General features: G+C 39.8%; 2 protein-coding genes across 11 annotated transcripts in view; both read left to right on the top strand.

Moving 5' to 3' along the window:
- Positions 1 to 14,791, top strand: part of lrrc7 (leucine rich repeat containing 7) — a 112,982-nt gene extending 98,191 nt beyond the window's left edge. For 3 of the 10 annotated variants that reach the window (XM_051077515.1, XM_051077513.1, XM_051077514.1), the window contains 7 exons: positions 1,752 to 1,919; positions 3,057 to 3,176; positions 3,281 to 3,491; positions 4,341 to 4,609; positions 5,472 to 5,564; positions 10,040 to 10,114; positions 11,414 to 14,791. In XM_051077515.1, coding sequence (XP_050933472.1) covers positions 1,752 to 1,919; positions 3,057 to 3,176; positions 3,281 to 3,491; positions 4,341 to 4,609; positions 5,472 to 5,564; positions 10,040 to 10,114; positions 11,414 to 11,524 — 1,047 coding nt within the window. In that variant the 3' untranslated portion in view covers positions 11,525 to 14,791. Of the gene's footprint in view, positions 1 to 1,751; positions 1,920 to 3,056; positions 3,177 to 3,280; positions 3,492 to 4,340; positions 4,610 to 5,471; positions 5,565 to 10,039; positions 10,115 to 11,207 lie in introns of all 10 variants that reach the window. The other 7 variants (XM_051077517.1, XM_051077523.1, XM_051077516.1 and 4 more) reach the window with 6 other exon arrangements.
- Positions 14,792 to 19,333: 4,542 nt separating this feature from the next.
- Positions 19,334 to 25,711, top strand: part of LOC108902608 (disks large homolog 1-like) — a 103,095-nt gene continuing 96,717 nt past the window's right edge. Inside the window, 4 exon segments of the mRNA XM_051077524.1 lie at positions 19,334 to 19,784; positions 21,056 to 21,226; positions 23,512 to 24,355; positions 25,159 to 25,255. Of these exon segments, the coding sequence (XP_050933481.1) occupies positions 19,766 to 19,784; positions 21,056 to 21,226; positions 23,512 to 24,355; positions 25,159 to 25,255 (1,131 nt within the window). The 5' untranslated portion in view covers positions 19,334 to 19,765.

Consider the following 25,711-nt stretch of genomic DNA (forward strand, 5'->3'; position numbering starts at 1 on the left):
CTAAGATACTTCTTCAGAGTCCGTTTTGGTGCTTGATATTTTCACCTGTTTTAAAAAGAAACACAAGATCTTCAGAATCAATACAATTACTAGTCAAGGATGAGGATATTTTGCAGGGCTCTGTAGTTATAGCGCATGCATCAACACTAATCTAGGTTATGTTAATATTTTTGGGAAATACTTGGAATACTTATTCGCTTTATTCGCCAAAGTTAGATGAGAAAATCAACACCACTCTCATATCTGTGTGCCGAATATGAAGCTACAGGCAGAAGGCCATCAGTTTATTTTAGCATAACTTAGCAAAAAAAGTGGCTCAGTGAAGAAATAGAGCACACGTTGCCATTTTTACACTTTTTTATGAACAGACAAGGTATAACCAGGGTATCTGCAGTTCTTGAAAAGTCTTAAAAACAATGAATTAGTTAAAAAAGACCTTGGAAGGTATTAAACAGTTTGTGATTTAATGTATAAGTTTTATATTGTCTTTGACAGTTTTTTTCTGTTTTGTCTGTCATGAGTCAATCACTTTATATCATACATGTAAATTAAGTATATATTTTTTTAATAACAGCAATGTTTTACATTTATGATTATTTTATCAATAGTTGATATTTTTGACAGACTAATCTAAGAATCAGTCTAAATAATTCATTATTTGTAATTGGTTAATCCATACATCTATTTTTCCACCTATCCAGGCCCAGGTTGTATTTATTTAGTTACATCATTAGGAAATACTGTTATATGGAGCTGGGAGGCACGAAATTTTTTTTATATAGTACTACTGTGTAGTAGATAACATCTCTACTGGTTTTCCATTGTACTTTCACACTTTGGCCAGTGTTGACACAGGTATTAAATTATATTCTATGTGGTATTAAAAAAAACTCTTAAAAACACTTCAATTTAACTTCATGAAACCTGCAGAAACGCTGTGTAATGTGTTAACAGAGCAGCTTTAGAGGTGTTTGTAGGACGTTTATTTTACTTTTCCAGTCTTAATGTCTCCTGCTGTAGCTTCACATTTACCGTACAAACATGACAGTGCTATCAAGCATCTCATCTAACTCTCAGCAAGAAAGCGAATAAACATATTTTCCAAAATGTCACACTAATTTCTTTAATCAGAACCGGTGCCTCAACATTCACGACAATCAGATGTAGTAAGGAGGAGGTCTGGAGCACACAGTTATGAAAAAAGCTAATAATAGCATCCATAATCTTAGTGGTGCATTAGTACATCATATGATCCTCCGAGCCTGTCACATGGTGCAAAACACATCCACCCTGTCAAGACAAAACAACAGATACTGCTGTGGGATGGTGTTTGTATAAAGCACTGAAGCACATTGTCTCTTGATCCATAAAATACCATAATAAACCCTTGTAGTTTTGAGTTAGGGATTGGGCTTATTGTTTGTTTAAATATCCACATATGTTACTACATAACTGAACTTATACACTAATGTTGGAATGAACTGATCCACCAGTTGTTGCTTGTATGACATGATGTTCTGTGTGTATTGACCGATCACTAGCTAACATTTCTCTGTGCTTTCAGCAACTCTGCACTGTTGTTGTTGTTTTATCAGTGTTATTGTTGTTTGTTTATTTGTTTGTGGAGCTACTCACAGTGTGTTGTCGCCACGCTACAGCCCGCTGTGTTGGTTCCACCCTCCCCAACACCCCCACCCCCTGACTCCCCACTACATTCACCCATGTCATGTGATGTTGTCTTCTCCAATCAGAGTGGTGTCCTAAAGCACAACACGCTCACGCTGGGCATGCTCTGTCAGGGCGGGGGTCACGGCCAGGGGCGCAGCAGCACTTTGAACTTTAACCTTTACAATAACACTAAGCATGAGCCCCCTGCTGGCCGCTGGCTGCCACTACCTCCTCCTCCGTCTGCTAATGCTGTGAGTATCCCTCTGAGAACAATGAACCCCTGGTACTGCTGTTATTACTGCACACATAGGTAATTATAGAGAATAGCTGCCACAGCCTCTTCACCCAACTACAGCTACCATGAACAATTATTTAACTGTGTGCCATTATTGCTATTATAAATCAGATCATTAAAACTACCTTGACTACCATCTCAAGCTGTGGGTATCGGTGAGCTGGTCTGATACATCTTATTTTTGGCTTTCATATCCCATGAGTCTTTCTCAACATGATTGACAGCCACTTATAATGTCAAGTGTAACAGCCGGTGAAGGGATTCTGCTGATGGATTGGTATTTCACCTATGTTTGGGTCCAACTATGAGACAGTTTGCAAATTGTGTCATTCTACAGGCAGATCTTTGTTGGAGCTGTTGGGCAAGTCTACACCATATTCAGCCATTTTAGGTCTTACCATTGGGCTTGCATATTTGTTGTTATTAACTATAAAGGGTATTTTTTTAGTTATATACCATTCACTATTCATATTTTTGAAATGGGAAAACCTTTGTGCTGAAAACTTGGGTAATGGGATCCTACGTGAACACACACTTTTCTGCCAACAGCTGTAACAATTAAGGTTATTTGTCATTAGCAGTGTCATTATTTCTTTGTTTTTCCTCTGTGCCCTCCTCTCTGTTTTGAAGTCAGGAAAAGCGATGTCAGATATTTCCATTCACTAATTCGGTAACATTTGAATCAGACAGTTACTGGGTTGTTTGGTCAATGTCAGTCAAATCTAATGAAGCCACATCCTCACAGTCCTGATGAAACAGACTGGAATATACCTATATCTTGATTGTTGATTATTTAGTCATGAATATTTAATATTGTAGAGAAATGCTTTGCATACAATTTGAAGTTTTCAGCGACTTTCAATCAGAGGCTCTTGGTGTAAAAGGTAGGGGCAGCAGACCTTGTCCCCGTGTTGACTGGTAGTAACACCACTTTACTCTATTTCACTGATAAGAGGAAATTTATTTACTCAGCAGTAAAATCCGTAATCAAACCTGTCTGAAAGGTTAATACATGTATTAAATTACTCAAATTAAATGTTCATTTTCAATAATGGTCACCCTGTCTCTGTGTCCCTGTCTCTCTCTTTCTCAGACCCCCTCCCAGCAGGCTGCCATGCTGGATAATGACCAGGAGGGGATGTCAGGGAGCAACCAGTGGGCTCCTTACTCACTTGGCAGAAGGGACGTCCCACCTGACAACCTCATGAAAAAGGTAATAGGTGTTGTGTAATTGTTGAACCATTTCATCTCAGTTTTACTGTGAGCAAAAATATTTTTCATGCCACGTCTCTTAACTATCCCTTCTCTTTTATACAGAGCGCCCACTCCCACAACCCCTCCCACCAATCCCACAACACCATGATCGTCACTTCCTCTTCCTCCTCCTCGGCCACTACGCCTCATCGTGTGGTCGGGCAGCAGGGCTACGACGGGATGATGAACAAGGGGGGCCAGTACCAACCGGGGATGCCCCTGTCAGTGGTTCCCTCTGGGGGGCCTGGGCAGTACCAAGGCAACATGTCTCAAGGTAAATTGTGAAAAAAAAGATTTATTTTGTAGTTTAAAATATTTATATGTGCACAAGTTATGATAGGGGAAAAATTAATTATTGGGGTTATTGGTCAGTCATTGGCACAGTGTATCACAGTGTTTCTGTTGTCAGACAACTCTATGATAGTTGAAGAGGGTCATTAAAAACTAATATTGTTGAAATATTTGATATTGATAGTAGAGTTGCAATAATTAGTTGATTAATTGATTAGTTAATCCACAGAAAATAATTAGCAACTATTTTGATAATCAGTTAATTATTTAAAGGAGCTATTTGTAAGTTTTGCTATTGCTACAATTAGCATTAATAGCTGTTCACTTACCAGTCTACCAGAAATGTTATGATTTCAGCATCAAACTTCAGTCCTCTCCTCCTCTACTTGCCAAGAGCTGTCTCCAGCAGTAGAAAGCAGTGATTTGCTTCCAGTTCTATCGCTTCTTTTCTTTCACTGAAGTTAGTATGCTAGCCAGCTAGCCCAAGCCAGCCTGTCTCATCACCTGCCGATTGCAAATCACTGTAGCAAGAAGTAACGTTGCTCGAAGGGTGTATTATAATCTCTTGTATTATAGATGCAATGATGGCTGAAGCTCTTGGCAAGCGACCATCACCACCACTATTGGCGGTAGAAAAAAAAAACTTATTAAGGATTTATTTATTTTTCTTAATTTCAAGGAGCTGTAGCATAATAAAAGTTGAATTAAAAATTGAGTTACTTAACAACAGCGCAATAGTCAGTTGATGTGAAATCAAGTTTGTGTGCTATGCAACAATTTTCACAATAGTGGAGTGTTAGACTCTACCAGTGTCTTTCTTTTTTCCGTCCAGCCCATCCTTCCTCTGGTCAGGCTTACCCCAGCAGCGGACTGCCCATGGCCATATCCCCATCCGGAAACCAGCCCCAGTACAACCCCCATAGCTCCCACTCCTCCCATCAGCCTTCCCTCCCTGCCACCAACCCCCAGTACCACAGCAACCAGGGCATGGTCCATAGCAACCAGGTTGTCATGACCACCCACACCAACCCACGGCCTCAGAGCGCTCGCTGCCTGTTGCAGACTAAAGGCCAGAAGAGCACGGACGGTTTCCAGGAACAGGTATCCGTCTGTCTGTCTGTCCATCCATCTGTCTGCCTGCAAACCACATCCCACGCTATTGTGGAGGTCTGTTGGAAAATGGGCTGTGCTCAAATGACAGCTAAATATATAGTAACTAGGTTAGAAAGGATATTAGTTTTGAGGATGTGGGTCCATTCAGTAACACTACCAATAAAGGAGAATGGTTTGATGAAGCTAAAATTGTTCGTAAATGTAGGTTAACTGTGATAGAGTAAACTGACTTTAGCTTTCATTAGCTCTGGCTTTGCCACAAAATACTTCCAGGTGTTACTTAAAACCTGTACAAACTTCTGCTGTTATTGTGGTTGATAACTCAGCAGCAAACTAATTTGGCAGGACAGTAGTTGTTAATGTTACCAGATCAGATGCTGAGGTTGGCATGTTGATTTAGACAAAACAATTTTAGCCTCCCAACAGCAACTGTTCGTGAAGAAACAGGTCTAGAAAAAGCCATGGAGGCGTAGTTCTAAATCTGAGATATTTCACAGATGGAGCACCAGTTTATGTAGGAACATGAAGTCATTCGCACCAGACAGATCAGCTGATCCTCCTGAGGGGTTGTGTTTCTCCCTTCTCTCAGTACGAGATGGCTTTAGTTACGCCAAACAGAAAACTCTGACAAGGATATTTGTGGCTCAATTGTTGCTGCCAGAGAACTGAGGACCTCCAACATAGCTGCCAGAACGTGTCACACATCACATGAAAGCGCTCTCCCACTGTGGCACATGTTGTCTATCCACTTTATGTCTGTGTAGAGACTGTTACGATCTTTGTATTTCACTTTGAGTTCTTTCTTTTCTCTTTCTGTCTTTCTTTTTTCTCTACCTTCCTCTTTCTCTAGTTGTGTGTGAGAATAGAGAAGAACCCTGGTCTTGGTTTCAGTATCTCTGGTGGCATCAGTGGCCAGGGGAACCCCTTCAAACCTTCCGACATGGTACGACCCGACCCCGGCCCGTCCAGCCAATCACAGCCTCCCCGGCTTTACCTCAGAGTTGCCATGGAAACTGCTGCTCGTTACTGCAGTGTTTCGTCTATCTGTTGGTCTGTCTGTGGGGCAGCAGTTGACTTGGTTAACTTTGAGTCGCTTGAGTCTGTGATTTTTGTACTAAAAACTGTTGGAAAATTGCAGTTTAACTCAGGTTTATGTATTTGAACAGGTGAAGAAGCCTGAAATGTGATGGAATTGGTTTCCTATGCACATCACTTATATACTTAGGACTCAGATTTCTGGTCTTTCTTAAATAGAAACTTCCTGAAATACTGAAAACCCTTGTTAGCATCACAAGAGAGGAGTAAATAAGTCAGACATGACGTCTGAGTTTGTTAAAAGTGATGATACTTGATGACACATTTATGCATCTGCACATCATGAATAGTGTATTTTTGTGCTTAGTTTATCTTCACAGTCTCCTTATCACTTTGAGGTCTCTTGGAAAATGAAGTTACATCAACAAACTTAAATATTTAAATATTTTTGAAATAGATTTGTGATCACATGCATACATGATGTGTCATTACAAGATTTGCCAAAGTCTTATCATTTCCACTCCCAAGTTTGTCTGATTCTGTCAGATTGCGTGGATGTACTGAGAGCCTGTTGGGGTTGCAGATCCCTCAGGCCTGCCGCACATGGCAGTCTGTCCTAGAAACATGCTGCTATAGTCAGTCTAAAGGAGTGAGGCTGTTCACGGAGCTCTGACAGCTATTTTAGGAAGCCTGCTTAGTTCTGGGACACCGTGGGTGATTTTAGATGTTCAACACTTTGATCTAGGGATGGGAAGCATCACAGATTTTACTGACTGTTCTGACTTCAGATGTTGAGTAACTGAGTAACTGACGAGACAGCTGGTCTATAAATAGAAAGCCTACAAGAGGAGTTCTTTAAACATTCAGCCTCCGTACGGCCCATGTGACAAATGGTAAATTAATTTCAAGTCGGGGGTGTGAAGTGATGATATAGAAACTGTCAATTCATCATTTAACTTTCATTTTGAGAGGACAACCAGTGACTCAGTTGCTGCTGACTCGTACAGTTATTAAATCATTCCCATCTCGTCTCGTATCCATAAAGTTCCCACCAGCTGCAGTTTGTCCATTATTAATGCCATGTTACACAGGCAGCAAATGGAGTCAATGCAGATGAGCAGATTCTCAAGTGATTATGCTAAATATTTTGTCAGATCATACAAACAGGATATTTATACTGTATAAAATATATTACATAAGGTATAACTCTTTATCTATCCATATTAATACAGATTAATTGAATTGTTACACTATTTCATTTTAGTGTAAAATATTTTCCCTTTACCATCATACCTCAGCTTTCTGAAATCTCAGTAAATAACAAACAGTGATTGACAGTCACCTGCTGATCTCCTGGGTGTCTGCAGTGATGTCAGTTACTGTCAGCAAATGTTGGTTTTTCACTGAGTCATGGGAGTATGTGTGGTTCAAATGTAAATGTTCTTAAGTGAAATGGGGCTTTAGATGTCCTAAATGTGGTGTGGTGATATACCCCCACCCACCTTTCTCCCCTCCCACTGGGCCACCACACACTCACGCAGAGTCTCATGGTGGATATTAGACTTCTCAGTAGACACAAAGAACACAGCTATTATCTGTCCTTACACCAAATTTCCTCTTAATTAAGTTGTTTCTACTCTGTTTAAAGGTTGCTCTCAGGTTTTATCAGTGTTAGTCAACTCCGGGCTAATTCGTCAGCAGTTTTAGCTCAAACAAACACAGATGCCTTTGGTCTGATCATCTGTTGTGACTGACTTATCAGAGCTCATACATCCAGACCTTTCCACATACAGATTAGTTAGTCAGAATAGACAGATTACAGACTACAAACAATTGAATTTTCTTTTCATCTAATTAGAGGCAGACTTAAGACTAAAGTGAGCCATAGTTTAAATAATTAAAAAGGACCATATCAAAACAGCTTGACTGATAAATTATACATCTATTTTTGTGATCCCTAGAGCCTACTACAGTCATGGCTATTCCACAGGACTGTGGCTCCCCCTTGTGGACAGCTTGTTGTTTGCACCCACCCTCCTCTGAAATATGTGAGCCAGAAGAAATCCTTGTTGCCTAGATAATCAGTGGTTGTTATATTTGTAAAACACTCAAAAATAGTTTTTAAAAAGTGCTGTTAAGATTACTATTATACTGTTGGAGCAGAAAAATCTCCAACTTGGCTATCTATTGGAAGGCCTGCTATATCCATTCATGTTGACACAGAAGGTGCCTCCTCATGTTTTTTTATTCAGTTGTTTCTTTTTACCTTTAAAAATGCCTGAACATGGCAGGAAAGTTTCACCACAAAAATGCATATTTGTGTGTTGTTAAAATGACACAAATTATAATCATAAACCAGATGGAATCTATTTTAATTTATATAATCTCTAAATGATGGTCATAAATTATTGGTCATTAATTTAATTTTATTTTATTTTATTTTATCTTAAATATCAAAGATCTGATCTGTTCTTTATGTGTTTCTTGTATTGAAACAGAACAATCTTCTGGAAAAATGCAAGAACTAATTCAGATGAATTGAGGGTTTATAGAACATGTTTATCAGAAGAGAGGTTTCTTATCACAATGTGTCAGGCAAGTTTCAAAGTTTAGATTCCCCAGTCGTATCTTCATGTTTTTAGATCCTCTGTAAAAATCTGCCAGAAGTCATTATCAAGTTGCTACAAAAGAAATGACAATGATCTTCTAAGTCTGACTTGAAAGACAAGCTGTGACGCTCTAAGCCAGTGGGTCAGAGTAGACACAGTTCCTGTATTGACAGGAGTGGGATCCCAGGCTTTGATGTATTCACTGCTCCAGTTCAGTTTAAGAGGAGAAGACGGGGTTTTAAGGAGCAGAACATGGATTTTTAGTCAAATCTGAGTCACGAGCATTTGAAAATCCAATTTTCTGTTCCTGGTGCAGCTAGATATGCTGTCTTTGCACACTGAGCTGCTGTCGATAACAAACACACTTATCAGCTGTCGTCGTTCAGAGGAAAGTGTGTATACATGTTATCACTGAGCTGCAAAAACCTTATCCTCAGTATTGTCTTTTAACTCATAAACTAACATTGTCTTCACGTGAGTTAAAACAGTGTGGTCCAAACAATACTATGAGGAAAAACAAGTCAATATTTCAAAATTTTTGAAAAAATACATTTTGAAGATGGAAGGTTTTTGCAGGACACTGCAGCTTTGTGTGCAACTGCTTTATAGTCTGTAAATGTTTGGTTGTTGTTACTAATGCTACACAAATTTTATCTGCTAACAAACACATCTGTAATGTGCAGTGAGCTCCATATGTGATCTGACAGGGACATGTTACTTTCTCAGTAAATGTGAATGGACATGAAGTCATATAATAAACTGGCAACATCCAGATAACAATTGTTTATCTGCCACTTTGCACACAAAAATGGATTTCATAGTCAAAATTATTAGATTGAACACATGTATGAGGCTCACTGTATAAAAGGCCAGTGTTACCGTGAACTATAACTCAACTAATACCTCTAAGACATGTACTTCTTTAACATGTAATATATGTGTTTGTTCCTGTACTCACTCACAGATTGTAGTATGTAGGTGCTGCTGCACTGTCACTACTACATCGTACTGTTTCTGGTTAACTGGTGTGACTTCTCTATGGCACATTTATCTGTTAAGCTCACTACTGTTTGTTCAACACGTGCACAACCTGTTGAAACATGTTGAGTCGATACAACTGCATTGTCTCGCACTTTCTGTGTTTTTTGTTGTTTTTTTTTTTTTGTTTGTTTTTTTTTTTTTTTAAAGAACATCTTTCAGCTCCCAGTGAAAAGATGTTGGTGTTTTTACAATCTCTGCCTTGGGTTATTGAGGGAAAATATGGGGGATGAAATTTCTTCTGCCCTCCCTACCTACCTACTTCTTTCCCCTATGGTCAGAACCCATCCCACTCCTATTCTTCTTCCTCTATATATTTACTGTATCTATTTTTCTCTCTTTCTAACCTCATGTCTATTCTATACCAAGTTCTTATCTGTATAAAAAGCTGATAAACCATTTTAACATGTCTTTTTGGGAGGAATGTATCACTCATCTGCTGTAAATTTTAAAACAGATGCTAATAGCAAGTGAACTCAAGTACATTAAATGAGTGAAATTCTGCCATTATGAATTACAAGCAGTTTATCATCAGCAGTACATTTGCATGCATCTCCAAATTTCTTAGAAAGAGAATGCATTGGTGAATTGGACGTATATTTTTTGGCAGAAATGTGATTTTTTTGGAGGGAGGGATGGGGATGAGGGTGGATATTGAGATGAGAATGAGAAAGGCAAAGATTCTAAACCATCGTGTCCCTGTGTTGTCCTAACGGTGTATCATTTTGACTTATAGGGTATCTTTGTTACTAGGGTACAGCATGACGGGCCCGCCGCCTCCGCCCTGCAGCCCGGAGACAAGATACTGCAGGTAACCCCCTCTCACTCGTCATCAAATGGGCCAGAAAAAAAAAGCCACATCATGCCCCTCCCTGAACCCCCCCCCCCCCCCCCGACTCTCCCTACGTTTATAAACATGGAGGCAGAGCATTAAACAGGACAAAAGAAATCACAGTGCTTCACATGGTACAGTCATCGTACATGGGCTATTAAACAAAAGCACACAGTCACTGATTAGCTGCACCCCTGAGCACAAGTCAGCTCACCCACAGGTGCTGTCTCACTTGAAGTTTGTGGCAGACTTCAGTGTTTTCCTACCTGTCTACTCTGCCTCTGTGTGTGTAACTTGTTGGTCAAAAAATCTGGCATGACCCCTCTCATCCTCTCCTCTCTCATTCATCATTAATTAGTGACCACAGAGAACGCTTGAGGTAACAACTTTTGAGTCATAGCTTTACAGGTTTATTTAAGGAGTCTAAATAATAAAAACCTCATGAGGACAAGGAACAACGTGTCATAAGACATCAGGCCAGAAGTTAAATTAGGCTTCCTAATAACACAGGGCTCTCTGTTATAGCCTCGTGTATGCAGTGGCAGCAACACAGCTCCAGCAGAATTCACCCATCTCTTATCATCGCTGCCACTTAGATATTTCCAGTTCGGTTAGAAATGTTTCTTATCAGAACAGATTTTTCAGCTTCACACAGTTTTCAGCTTTTCCCAATTTGCTTCTGGACTCTGCGACACTGCGTAATCGCCCTGAGGGGATATTACCCTCAACAACATTGTAGCTGTTTCCACTTCTCATGTGAATCAGTCAGATTAAATCAATAAAAACTAAACGGAAATGGTCGAGATCCCATCCATTTACATGTGTTTTACTGATATTTACTGCAGCTGCTGTTTCAAAGTAGTGCTACAATGAAGCCCCAAAGAAACTGTGACGTCAAAATGAGATGCCAGCGCTTCACCGTAGGAGATTGTACCTCCCCTCCATGTCTCATTCCTTTCATGTTTTCCTCCCCTCTCTCCTCCCCCTTCATCTTCTCTCCACAGATTTACAGTTTAGCTGGATGAACTCATCTAAAAGCCCTTTTTTGTCTTTACCCCTTCTCTCTCTACAGCATGACTGTGTAGCTCCTCCTCTTCTCTCTCTTTTCCCCAACAGTGATGTGTTACTGAGATAATGATGGCAGTGACCCTCCATCCTTCCACAAACACACTCACACATAGACAGACATATGTATGGAAATACTGCAGCACACATACCTCTATACATACATGGCACACACACACATGCTTTTGACTGTGCTGCGTGTTTGCCTTGCAGGCTAACGGACATAGTTTTTTACACATGGAGCATGAGACAGCCGTCTCTCTGCTGAAGAGTTTCCAGCGGACGGTGGACTTGGTGGTTCTGAGAGACAGCAGCATGCGCTAAAAAATAGTTTTATAACAAACAAACAAACAAACACAACAACAACGCTTCTTTTCTCTGCTCATCGCCATCCCACGCCACCCCACCTGTCCTCCGCATGGGAGGCTTGTGGAACTGAAAAATGAGCCGCCTTTTTTACCTTTTTAGGGGAACACACTGACATTTATTTGCCTATTGCTGGACCAAAGGCAAATACTAGTGCCAAATGTACCATAGGAAACATATCGGCTCTTCTGTCTACCAACGGTCAGGGACCTGATCGACGGCTGGATGGACCACAAAAGGACTCTAAACTTTGAGTCCCTACAGGGCTGCTGCAGTTTGGATTTTGTGGTTGGTTTGTTAATTAGGCAGTCATCTGATTGGTCAGTCTGAGTAGTCTGTTTTTGTTGGTTAGTTAGGGTTCTGGGGTATTTTTGCTTTTTCTCCACTGCTTTTTATTTTGCTGTTCATGGTGGATTTTTAATGATCTGTTTCATGTCACACATGGTTCACCTTCCATGGTCTCTCCCTTCATTGTCCTTCTGTTTTTTCTTTCTCTTTTCTCTGCTGTCATCTATGTTTTTCTTCTTTTGTCTAATGTTTTCTGTTCTGTTCTTCTCTTTCCTTTGGTGTGTTGTGTTTTATTCCTTTATTCTTGTGTTTATGTCTTCTGTTCTGTTCTGCAGGTATTATTGCCTCCAGTGTACAGAAACTGAAAACTTAAGACTTTCTGCCTTGTGTACATATATGGAGCTGCAGCTTTCTAGACCTGCACTCTCTCTGGGGCCTGGACAGACAAGTTTATGATAATTATTGTTGATAAACCACATTCTGAATTCTCTCTTATGAACATACAGGGATAATTTCTCCAAATGGACGATTTTCTAAAGTACACCACTGGTTTATTTCTGTATAGAAAACACTTTTCATAATCCACCTCTGCTACTTTTTTTTTTTTTGTTTGTTTTATACTGTTGCTTGCACAGCTGTGCTGAAAAGAGCTAAAGCAATATTTCTGAGGCTCGGCCCATTGAGCTTTTCAGCAGAGCCTAACTTGTCCTGCAGTGCCATCTATCGAGCAAGTCATGCTAATGTTTACACACACTGCCATGCACATGAACTAAAAGGCAAACACACACATGTGCCCCCCAAACACAACACATATTCAGTGCTGTGATCTGTGCTCTAGCCCGATTTTAGAGTTCAGACAGTCTTAAAAAACTACTGTCACACACACATACACTGTAACATTATTCATAATATCTGTGCCATATTTTGAGGTCCTGTTTTCTAGTATTGTTACAGCTATGTCACATCTCTTTCTAGCTGTTTATTTGTATGATAAAGTCACAGCATGCTTTCATATCACTGGTCACTGTCAGCCAGCCATTTTCTGTTGGCTTCCAGAGTTTAAAACTCTCCATGTATTATACCACTGATTTTCAGTGAGACTGATGTTCTAAAGTTGGTGCCACATGGATCCTCTGCCCTCTGACCCCGGTTGTATTTACACAGGCCCCAAAACATCTGAGCTTTACCTCTATGTGGCCCAGATCTGATCTGCACACCATGAGAGGAGCAGCGTGACTTTAGAGAGTAGGGAAACTGGTTTGTAACTGTCGGCCTGGCTTCAAATCCAAGTGTCCTGACCTCTGGCCTCCCTGTGGAAAGCAACAAGAGAAAAGAGAGGGTCCCTACAAGAATCAGTAAGGTATAACACACAAGTGTTAGTGTCTTAATGGGTCGATCTGCATTTAATCAGATTTTCCCTTTGTAGACAATCAGGGAAAGATCTGATCTGTGTCACAAAGGCTTTTGGCTTCACTTGAAATTTCTGTGTAACTTTTTGTAACCTAAGAAGAGGCTAACTGACTAGGTTTACTGGGGAATTTAGATTCACCAACTTTGGGTCAAGTTGTGTTTGAAATAAGACAGTAAATAGAGCAGGGAAAAAGTAATCCAGACTCCAGACTCCAATCCAGATGTAGGAACTTTGAAGGAAGTTTCTGGCCAAAAGTTGGAGCCATGGCAGTGTGATAAAATCCAGCTTTCGTTGTCACGCTTCAGAAATTGTATTGACATGACAGAAGCAACCACAGAAGACAAGAGTGAAGAGCTACATTTTCTGTCTTTGTGTAAATGCAACACGTCCTGAAGATGTTTCATGACAGTGAGTTTTGTTCTGTTCTGTGCAACATGTGATGTTTGATTCAGAGCAGAACAACATCCTTCACTGTCCTTTGCTTTTACTTGACATGACAGTGTCATCCTGCGCCCATTTTGTGTCAACTCTCCTAATAAGCATTAGAATTTAGTTAATTCAACATAAGGGACACAAAATGGCACAGATAAGTCATGTGGTTGAGATCTTAACCACAGGTATCCACCCAACCCTATTTAGAGTTTGAAATATCAAAGATATTGTGATGAGAACAGAGAAAAAGGTTTGATAATATAATTATTTTTTACTACATGTTTCAGGTAATTCTTTCTAAATATATTGATATACCTTAGCTTTGCTCAAAAATTGTGATATTTTATAATGACACTTATAACAAAGTTATGGATGGAAGTACGCACAGTATGACTTGGAGACCTACACATGTACTATCCAAAACTGTATAAAATGTATTTCTACTGTAATTGTGAATTTGTGTTATACAAATATATATTATATATATATGTATATGACTATAAAAACAGTCATTTTCTATGTGTTTAAACTACATAAGAGCTGAACAAATGCTGAGGACGGTGTCACTGTACATAGCTGTGAATGAAATCCAATTTAAAATGACTCATATTGATTGTGAATGTACTCATGCTTTCTGCAGTACCTACACCTACCCAACTTGAATGCTGCTTCTTCTGTTGTGTGACAAAAAGTACTTTGACCTCCGAGGAGAGAACCGCTGTCGAGTTATAAGTTGGACAAATTTAGTGACGATTTAACAGAACTATTTATTTCTTTATTTATTTGCACATGCAAGTTGAAATCCTTCCAGTTTTAAGTTTGAGTATTAATGCGGAGAAATGTAATTGCCGAAGTATATATAATATATATCATGTGTTTAGAATGCATTTTGCAGACGCTATCTGTACATACTATTTAAGATACAGTTTTTACAAAAAATAATATATGTATAAAATTGAAAAAATGCTGTGCAGCGATTATACTGGAGCCATTTTGGGCTTTGGGACGTACCATTTTTTCAGTATATAAGAAGTGTTTTGAATAATGTACTAAAGTCTCTATTGTACAAATAATAAAAATGTCACTATTGGTAATCTGGGTTCCTTCTAATGCACTGAGATCTGTCTTTGGATGGAAAGAGGAGGGTGGTTAGTATTTCTCTTTCTGCTTTCTCCTTCCCTGTGCCTTAATTCGAGTAGAAACATGTAAGGGGGGAGAGGAGAGGGTGAGAAGATGAAGAATGGAGAAAGAAAGTAATGAAGTGCAAAGGACGTACAAGAGGGTTAAAGAAAGAAATTATGCAAATTCAGAGAAAATGGGGGAAAATGAGGGAAATAAAGGAGGAGGTAAAGAAGGAGTGAAAGGAGAAAACAGCGAGAAAGGAATAGAGCCAGAGGGAAACGAAAGGGGTGAAGAATAAACAAGGGTGAAACAGGACGGATAAAGAAGAAAGGGAGGTAGGGAAAAGAGATTAGGTAATGAAAGGAAACGGTAGAAAGGGATGAGGATCACCTCAGCAGGTCTGTGGGAGATTTTGGTTTCCTCTGCCTCTCTGTGGATTAAACTCAGCAGCGCCTCTCGTCATCTCAGCAGATGCTCCTTTGTCTCTCTGTCCATTAGTCTAACAACCTGATTCTTCTTCATCCCTCTCTATCCGACCATCTCATCTAGTCTTGACACTTATCTGAGCTGTGGATCACAGAGGGACAGCTGAGTTTGTCAAGCTGCCTCACAGCAGTGTCAGTGATTGCCATTGTCAGTAGAACAAAGAAAAAGTTTGCTCCATTGTGGTAAGTATTGTGTACAAAAATCCTACTGAATTCAACTGAAAAAAAAAAATAGTCTGAACTTGTTGACACCTTCTTCCCTCAGTCTTTGACTTACTCATGACCTTGTTATCCATTAATGTGCATTAACGATTTTTTAATAATCAGTCCATTTTATGGCCAATTAAGAAAATCCATCCCAACTTTGCCCCATGTGCTCATCCATTCATCATTCAGCAATGTCTAAAATATAAAGGAGTTAGTCTGTTTTTTGTCATTTGCAAGTTACGAGTTGTGCCATTTGTTTAATACTTTTTAATTTTGCAAAAGTGTAATTTTTGGTCCTTGTTTGTCTTTAAAATCCATCATGAGAACATGTTGGGTTTGATGACTTTTGACTCTAATCTTTTATTTTGTTGTGAAATGGTGGATAATTACAGTTATTTAAATGGAAGCATTTGAGACGTTTAGATGGGAAGTCACTCTAGTGGAACTACTAACAATGTATAGACACCTGAGACAATAGGCCCCAAATAGACACTTGTTTCCTGGTAACTTTTCACATGTAAAAATGTAATCTGTAATAATGTACTGTATTTTATGATCTTATCATGCATATATGTTAACCTGAAAAATAAATAGAAGCTTAAACTGTCAAATAAATGTAGTGGAGTAAGAAGTACAATATTTCTCTCTGAAATGTAGTGGAGTAGAAGTAAAAAAAAGTAAAATGGAAGTACTCAAGTAAAAGTACCTAAAAACTGGACCAGAGTACAGTACTTGAGTAAATGTACCTAGTTTTTTTTTTTTCCACCACTAGTGAATGATGATGTAATGTTTTTTAAAATTTCATAACCATGGTTTCATTTCATGGTTGAATGTAAGTAGCAGTAAGTACATTTATTTTGAGTACTTCCATTTAACAGTATGCTACTTTATACTTGTACTACATTTCAGAGGGAAATATTTCATGTTTTCATCCACTATATTTATATGACGGCTTTAGTTACTTTGCAGATTAATATTTTACAACAAAAACGTGAACAGGTTATAAAATATGAAGCATTGTTGTAGATTAAACTAACCAGCAGCATAAGTTAAGTTACCAGCTACAACATTAAAAAGTATTCAATAATACGTATGTATTAACACAGAAATATATGACAGACATACAAGTTCTACTTTTATTTTATGTACATTTTGCCAATGCTGCTTCTTTCCTGATAGAGTTTTTATGCAGGACTTTTACCTATAATTGAATATTTTACATCTTGCTATTGCTACTTTTACATCTCTGCATTATTACTCACCACTTCATCGTAATATACTGTATAATAAGATGTATAACTTGATTATTATGGCATAGGTATCATTGGCTAAACCTTCTTCCCTGTCTGTCTTGTACCATTCCCCACTGCTCTCCTGGCATCAGTGCCCTCTGTAGAACAACTCTGCTTACTGTGGCACAGGCTGACAATTAACAATAGAGGGTAGTAGAGCACACACACACACACACACACACACACACACATTGACGAAAGCAGAATGATGTCCTTTTGTTCCCTTTCCTCTTTACTCTGTCTTTTTACACACTGGTTTGGACAAAATGATACTTCTGTGTGCTGACTGACCAACCCACTTACACAATCATGCATAAATCCCCCCCCCACGCTGACTCACACATACATTACGCTGGCTTCAGTGTGTGTAAGAGACACAGAGATACAGAGTGAGAGTTTCTGTGCACCGACCAAAGCAGTCAATAAGCTCTTGTGACCTGATCAATAACAATACCACAGACTGCAGAGTCCATGACCTGCATTCAGCTGCCGCCTGCGTATGTGTGTGGTGAGTGTGTACGTGTATGTAGATGAAGTGTCCCTACAATTGATGCACTGTCCACAGGCAGACATACATTGGGTTCAACATGCAGCGCTGATGTGTGTGAGGCAGCAGATTTTGCCTTTAGTTGTTAGTGTCTACAGAGGATGTATGCTATCCCGGTAAACAAACTAAATATCATAACATTTCAAATAAATGTGTCAGTCGAACAAAATATATAAAAGGCTTCCTCCAGCAATTAGGGAAATCCACTGTTTGCTGTCTTTTCCAGAGCTGGACAAGAAGATCAATAACAGCTTCCTGTCTGTTAAACCAGTGCTCAGATAAGTCTGGGATCTATTTAGGGAGTCATTACTATGTTCCCAGGGTCCTATGTTCCCACAGTCCTGTGTTCCCAGGGTCCTATGTTCCCAGTGTCTTATGTTCCCAAAGTCTTATGTCCCCAGGGTCCTGTGTTCCCAAAGTTTTTTTGCTCCTAGGGTCCTGTTCCCCAGCTCAACAGGCCTGCATCTCTAGGAACTTACAAGGCTAGGGTAGGGTTAGGGGTTAGATGTAATGTTCCATTTAAAAAATACTTTTTTAATGAAATACTTTAACTTGGAATGTGTAAAATTTGTCCCAAATTTGGCCCTGGTAGCATAGATAGGTTATGCTCTGTGCTTAGCCTAGCATAGCACAAGTACCTACCTCCTGTCTTCTAATCTGACTGTGAGTAAGATGGCAAAAATAAATAAATAAAAGAAAGAAAGAAAAGGCTGAGTTTTAGGTTGGGTCTACTGGTCAAACTGTTTTTAGTTAGGTGATTAGAACATACCAAATCATAATTGTTGGACAGTTAGCTCACGTTAGCCAAACGTTTACTAGCTGCTCTTTTTTAGTCATTAGCTAAACAGTTATTTGCAGTTTTTACATGGCCTCAAGTAAGTTTTATAAATTAAATATTTGTGTAGGCATTGTTTTAGTAACTATTATATCAAGCGTGTGGTGGCAGCTAGATGCAGCACACATCATTGGAAACACAAGTCACCATCTTGCTAGCAGTAGCTATTTTTATGCTAGGAAGTCACAGTATTGTCAGATTATAATGTTAACTTCTCCAGTCTCCTATACAAAGCTTATTCACATGTGAAATATTTGCAAAGAAATGCTGCTGCTAATCAACCCTTTCATGTGAATTGATAAAATATGAATTAATTATTACTTTTAATGATTAAATGCTGAAGTATTTGGTACTGTCTGGATTTTTGTTGTGCTACATGTTTCTATTTTACAACCTGCCGTGAGACTGGGTGTTTTCTCGCTGAATTAAAGCCAAGGTGAATGTTGTTTTTGTAAAATTCCTTTAGGAGGAGTTGTTTTGAATAAACTAAGCCCTGGTTAGTTGATCCTGGCTGAGTGGTAGGGACAAGCCTGGGACAGTGCAGCTTTAATCCACTTGACACAATTCACTGTTTACCATGACAATACCAACAAAACCCACACAGGGATGAACTTGCCTGGACTGCTGGTGAGATTACACCTGTGACATTTTAGTTGGCTCTCTTGTACACCTTGCTTTTTATATTGTGCTGTGTGTGCGTGTGCATGCATGTGGACATCAACCCAACACACCCCACAGTGCACAGTGTATCCTCTTTTAATCGTTGCTGTTAGATGTCACCAGACTTTTTGCTTCACACCTGCACAGTTCAATATCCAATTTATCCAACCAGATCATTTAGCGGTGACAGCCTCAAATGCTGGGAACAGGGGAGGACAGGTTATACACAGTAGCTCTACCTCTGGGAGTCTAATCACTATCTGTAAACCCAAATCTATACTCAGAGTTGAGTGGATTAGATGTAGATCCAGTGCAGACCCAGGAATAGACCAGGCTTTTATCTACTGCAGACAATATAGCTGTTTACCATGACAATACCAGCAACATACACAAGCTGCTTATGAAGAGCCTCTCAAACCTGCTTTAATGGTGTTTGGAGGAGAGTGCATGAATGTGTGTCTGTGTGTGGCAAATTTCTGTGTATGTGTGTGTTTGTATTCATCCCACAGGACTGCCTAAGAACCGGTCGGACCACGTTTGGAGTCAAGTCACCTGAATGAAGGAAACTAGTTTTACCGAAGCGAGACCGAGAGAGTTAAATTGAAAGAAAAGGAGAGAGAGGGAGAAGAAAAATCAAGCTACCATTACACCTCCGGGTGCTAAGTCCACGCGGTGACTTGTCAACGTTTGATATGAGCAGTTGACACTTTCTCTTTTGTGAGTGTGACTTTTCAAACATTTCACAAAGTTTTTTCTGTTTTGAGGAAAAGACAAGTTGATACACCACCAGACTGGTGTCAGCTTGGTGTCCCACTTTGGAGGCAGGCTGTCCCGGGACGGGCACACACATCTGTAATAACACATAGACTGTCACAGCGACACAGACACAAGCCCAGGGGAGGAGGACTGCGCGTGCCACCATGCCCGTGCGACAGAAAGGTAAATAAAGTGTTTTTGGATACGTTTTTGTCTTTATTTCCACTCATATGTTATATACCTTCATATATTTTGATTTGTTAAAGAAACGACATCGAATAAATCAGTTTGAACCTCCCTGAAATGTCGCGTTGGCGTTGCTATAGCTCCGCGAGGCGCTCCTCTCTAGCTTGTAAGTTAAGATCACGAAACTTATCTAAAACAGTAGCAATTTAACGTTTAATTGTTTATCGGTATAAATACACAACGTGTAGATTACATTTTAAGAGTTTATACTAATTATTCAGACCTTGTGGTAAATTCGGCGAACAAGTTATCCACTAGTAGCACTTTTAAATTTTTTTAATCTACTTTTGATAGTTTGAAGTATGCTAGATTGCACTGAAATGCATCAAGATTCAGGGCATTCTTTTAACATTAATGTTATTAGTGCATGTTGTAACCAAAAGATTTCTGCAAGTGATTCATGTCGTATACGAAGGCGTATTCTCCGTGACATATAGGGGTATAGATAGTGTTATAGTGTATAGATAGTCATTTGGCTTGACGTCCGTCCACTCAGTATTTCGTTCGAACGCTAACAGAGGTCGACTGAGTTTGATGGTGGTCTGTCGTTGCTTTTATCAGCTGTTCAGAGCCATGGAGCCTGGAATGCAGTTTGCTTTAAACCGTAAACTCGTTTGCCCTCATGCCCTTCTGCAGAGCAACACAAATACACGGTAGTAAAATTTAATTGGAGTTACTAGTCCATAAAATACAGACACATACAGTAGTGTGCCACGAACTGGCTAAATGTTCAGCATTTACCACAAAGAGTTATAGTTCCCTTGTAATTAAGATGACTTAAAATAGTTATATCCATGTGAAGCACAGAATGAACATTTGCAGTTTAACATGGATGGGAAACACTAAAAAAACAGGCTTTAGTTCAGACAGAAAGGGAAAAGAAAACAGTCTTCTGGCACTCTTAAGATCAACAAGGAGATGAGGTATACTAAAAGCCCATTTACAGATTAATAACACCTGTGTCCACACAGCCAGGTGTTCGTAATCTGTCTTTTATAAACTTCAACCTGATGAAGACACTGAGGTCTGAACCAGTCAAGAGTTTTTAACCATATTAATCCCCAGCTAAGAAAAGGTTTTTAATGTACAGTACCTAATCTGCTTGCTCTTCTTAAGAGTACCTGGAGAATTTTGTCTTTTCATTTTCTGTCATTAATAACAGGGAAAGAAAGGTTTTTTGTTACTTACTTGTATATGTTGTGTTTAAGATGCTCAGCGAGCCCTGGAGCTGCTCCAGCAGTACCGGACCAAGCTAGACCAGAGACAGCAGAACCAGAATCGGACCAAACAAGGCCAGGTGGAGGAGGACCACCAGCTACAGCAGTCTCTGGACAGAGTCATCAATGTTTTCCAAAGTCAGCTCTTCAGCGCTCTGCTCGGTAAGATTATCTGTTTGTCTGTCTATATGTACTTGCCAGTCAGTTAATCAACAGTACATACCCATTTAAACATTGCAATGTGATTTTGAAGCCTTGGTTAGCCTTTAAGTCCCTTTTTTACTTGGATTTGACATCTGTAAGAGGTGAATGGGTTCTTCAGGTGATGTGTTGACTGTGCTGCTAACAGTGTGAATGGAAAATAAGGATGGCTCTTTCAAAATTAAGCTTTGTTTAGGCTATTTTATGGTTGACACTATTTTTATACATGCCCAAGACTGCATTTTGACAGTGTATTACCAGAGATCAATGTGGATTAAAGGCTCATTTCACCCAGATCAGACACAGTGGGCACTTGTTGCTGTTTTCTGCCTTTTCTTGATTTATATACCATTGTTTGGACACTGTTCATGGTAAGAGCAGTTTTTCAAATGTAGAGTTGGATAACAGAAACTTGTTACAAGGTTAAATGTTGCTGTTTGTGATTTGGATGAACTGGCCCTTTAGGCTCTTGTGTTGTTCTTCTCAACAAGTTCAGGAGCCTAGTGTTGCTTTGCTGCACCCAAGTTTGTTTGTCTTGCATTTAGCATTTTGTGTCATGTTTTGAAAGTGAAGTAGGACCAGACCAAGTAAGTGTATTTTGGTCTGTGTAGCAGGCTGTGTTTTTGTTTTGACATTAGGCTAGTAGGCCAACAGATGGACAGCTGGACTGATAATAAAAGGAGAAGAGCACCAAGAACTTTCATGGTGTCTAGAAAGATGCTTGAACGGGCCTATCACATGACCGTTGACCAGAAAATGGAGATCAGAACACACAGATGTAGTCTGTCTGAGAAAACACAGGGCCCTTTGTAGAAAAAAGGCACACATTTTAAGTATGTAAAGCATGTAAAGATTCCTCCCAATTGTTTAGTTTGTGTTTAGCTAGTTAGTTCTGGTTTTGGTGAACTCAAAACACAGGCCACATGTGTGTGTCCATGCAGGTACGTGTATGACAACAAACTGGTTCTTAGTCTCTGGTCCCACCCGCTTTGCACCACACCCACACCTTCAGCTGTTACAGTAACACTTCTTCCTCAGTATTGTGTGTGTGCTTTTCACTAAACATGAGACTGAGTTCCTGTTTTGAACTCGACTTTGACCTTTAACCTAGCTACGTCTGGTGTCAGAGTTGTATTTTGCTGTCTTTCTTTGGCAAATATCTCTTCTTCTCATTGATCACTGATTTTCTGTCACCTACAGGACTTCATCTACTGTAGTATTTAATATGTCTGAATATATTCTGTGTTCATGTGTGTTACTGCACTGTATAATTCCCATCTTCAGTACCTGTTTTATGTAATTTGTATGTATTATTATGCTGTTAAATTCCCTGCACACCCTTCACTTTTCTCCTTCTCTTTTTACACACCCTCCTCCAGTTGTATTTCCTGTCCTCTTCCCTCATATATACTACGCCTTTTTCCTTCTTCTTCATTATCTGTTTTATGACCTAAGCATGTCTGACTCAGCAGCCTGAGCACACAACCACGTGTATGATTTAGTATAGAAATTGCCAGTCAGTTGTGGAGATAGGGAAGTGAAACCTCAGATCATAACAGTCACTCAGTGTGCTTACTTATGAAAAAGGAAATGACAGTTGAATGAACTATTCCTCTTTCAAGTGAGGAACCTGGGATAGCTCAGGGGCCACTGCACTATAGAGCTGTGGTGGAAATATCCTCATGCTACCACTAGAGGTCACTAGTGTATTACCTGTGGTTCATTTGCTTTCCCTGCTGTTTACATCTAAATATATATATATCTGTCTGGAATAATGTAAAACTCTAGTTATTAAGGTTTTCTATCATCTTTTTCATTATTGAGCTGCATTTATCAATTGGTGTATACATTTTGTGTAGTGTATGAAATGTTAGAGATAAAATAAATAAACTTTTTTTTTGTCTGTCTAAACTGTTCAGATAGTCAACTCACAGTGATATAAAACTAAACGCTGCACACCGTCACATTGTAGAAGTTTGAGCAGAGAATGTTTTGAGTAAATGATGATTTGATTTCGTAGGTGATTAATTTTATGTGTTTGTGTATGATTTCAGCTCCAAGGCTCAATGTCAGTGGGAGATTATAATTCCCCACTGATTTCATTCATTTGTTTATTTTTTTTCATCATTTGTTTTATAATTAATTAGTGTATCATTCGTACAGTCATGCACTCATCAAGTCATAGCTTAATTTATTGATCTCTCAGTCATTCATCATGACTCTAATCTCTCCTTTTCTACCCCCAGATATCCAGGAGTATTATGAATTGACCATCCTTGCAGACAGCAAATGTTCTGTGGACCAGACAGACGATCCAGGGAACCTCCCTGCCTCCCATAGCCTGCCAGTACAACTCTCAGCCCAGCCAGAAGCCTCCTCTGGTCCCCTGAGCCCCCCGGTTTCTGGAGGACCATCTCAGCCAAAACCACTAGTCCCCAAACCCAGGTCTATCAAGTCCCCTGCCCCTCCAATCCCATCTGGAATACCCCTGACAAAGTCAGCTTCCCCTACAACACAGTCTAATTCACCTCAGTCACAGTCAGCCAAGGTCAAGTACCGTGCTCCTCTTCCTCCTGTCCAGTCCGACGCCTCTAAATCTGCACTAGCTGAGACATCAAAGCCCTCTTCTCCCTCTGCTGCTGCAGTGAATGGTGTAGAAACCCCCACAGGCATAAAAACACCACCTGCAGTATCACTGAATGGAACAAAACCACCTCTTACCGCCACCAACTCAGTTGTTTCTTTAGGAAGCTCCACCACCTCCACCAATCCACAAAACCTTCCTGCCTCCCCTGACCTCAACCTGGTGACGGTCTCGGCCCTCGTCTCCAGCACGATCCAGGGCCTTGTGCCACCAACCACTCCAGACAAACTCACCCCCACCAGCACCACTCCTGTCACAAGCCCAGGTCCTAACAGAGTTGCAGATGCTGCAGTCATCTCTAGAGCTCTGACGACCAGCAAGGACCCAGGATTAGGCAAAGTCACTCCCAGCACGACTCCAACCAGCCCCAACCAGGGGAAATTTACCTTCAGCAACCTCAGCCCCACAGGACCTTCAAGACCTCTGACTAAAGGACCTCATCTGAGGTATGTGCAGCAAGTTATTTTGTTCAGTGCAACCTTTGGCAACGTGAGCATACATTTCAGTTGTTGGTAGAATTAGAGGTACATTCCCTGAGGCTGTTCGGCTCTTGAATAGTAAACCTTTAACTCTTAAGGCACATTTTGTTTTTAGTTGGTTTTCTTTGTAACTGTTTATGATTTGCATATTTTTTAAATATGTTTAGGTCATTTAACCTCTGAACTGCAGACCTCCCACACTTGAGCTACATTGTTTTTAGCTTCTTTTTATGTCTGAGGAACTTTGTGTATTTTAAAATGTTCTTATGTATGTGGTTTTATTTATAGTATATTGTTTTGAGTGTTGTTCTGTCTGTCCTGTTGCAGTATGAGCTCACCCAGGCAAATTCTAAGGCAATAACTATAATAGCCTTTTCATAAATTTTCTGTTGATTAAGTCTGAGTTACTATAGGTGGTGTGGGAGAGACAGGAGCTATGCTGCTCATGCTAACTAACTAATTTCTCATATTCCCCAAAACTGAAAACACAAAACCCATGTCAAGAGAGATTGACATTATCCCTGGTGTGTAAGACTGTTGAGGACCTAGCTGTCATAAACTGAAGGCAGGTTAATTCACAGATTTTTCAGTGATAGAAAAGAATAAAATGGGTGTTTTTGATAGAAAAATGTCTCAAACTGTTATTTTTAATTGACAACTCAATGGATGTCACATTCAGAGTATTAGTAGTAGTGTACAGTGCAGAATAACAACTGACAGTTCTCAGAGTTCACCTCCAGACACCCTCTCTCCCTGATCTTTGTCCCTAGTCCAACCAGCCCTGGGCCAGTAAAAGTCACCTCCCCTAGTCCCAGCCATGGTCCAGCCAGCCCCAGGCCAGCTACAAGCCCACTGACCCCCAACAAGGTAAGACATCTCTGGTTGTTTTGTGTTAGTGCCTGAGGAAACCTGCAGGAAATGTCTCTGCAGTTAATAGCAGAGTGAAACACAGATTGCCTCCTGTCAGAAGGTGGCTGAACTCATTTGCTGGGTGACAACCTCAAGGTTACAATAGGGCTGCATGATTTTGGAAACAAAGGAAGTAATTGTTGTTCTCTCCTGAATCTTACAGAAACTATTTTCAAATGTAATCATGGCCTCTGTTATCTCTTTGTGTCAAGGAGAGCTTGACATAAGGCTCCTTCTATTAATGCTTATATTGGGTTAGGTGATTTGTTGGTAGTTTTCATGGGCTTGATAGCCTTATCCATATCCAATTATCTGATTTTATTTTGCTGGCCTCTTTCAATCAGTACATAAAGTTGCAGTGATGCACTGTGGTGCTGCAACATCAGCTAAACATTGCTTGCATCACATATACTG

The sequence above is a fragment of the Lates calcarifer genome, linkage group LG17 (assembly GCF_001640805.2).
Source record: "Lates calcarifer isolate ASB-BC8 linkage group LG17, TLL_Latcal_v3, whole genome shotgun sequence".
Lineage (NCBI taxonomy): Eukaryota > Metazoa > Chordata > Actinopteri > Centropomidae > Lates > Lates calcarifer.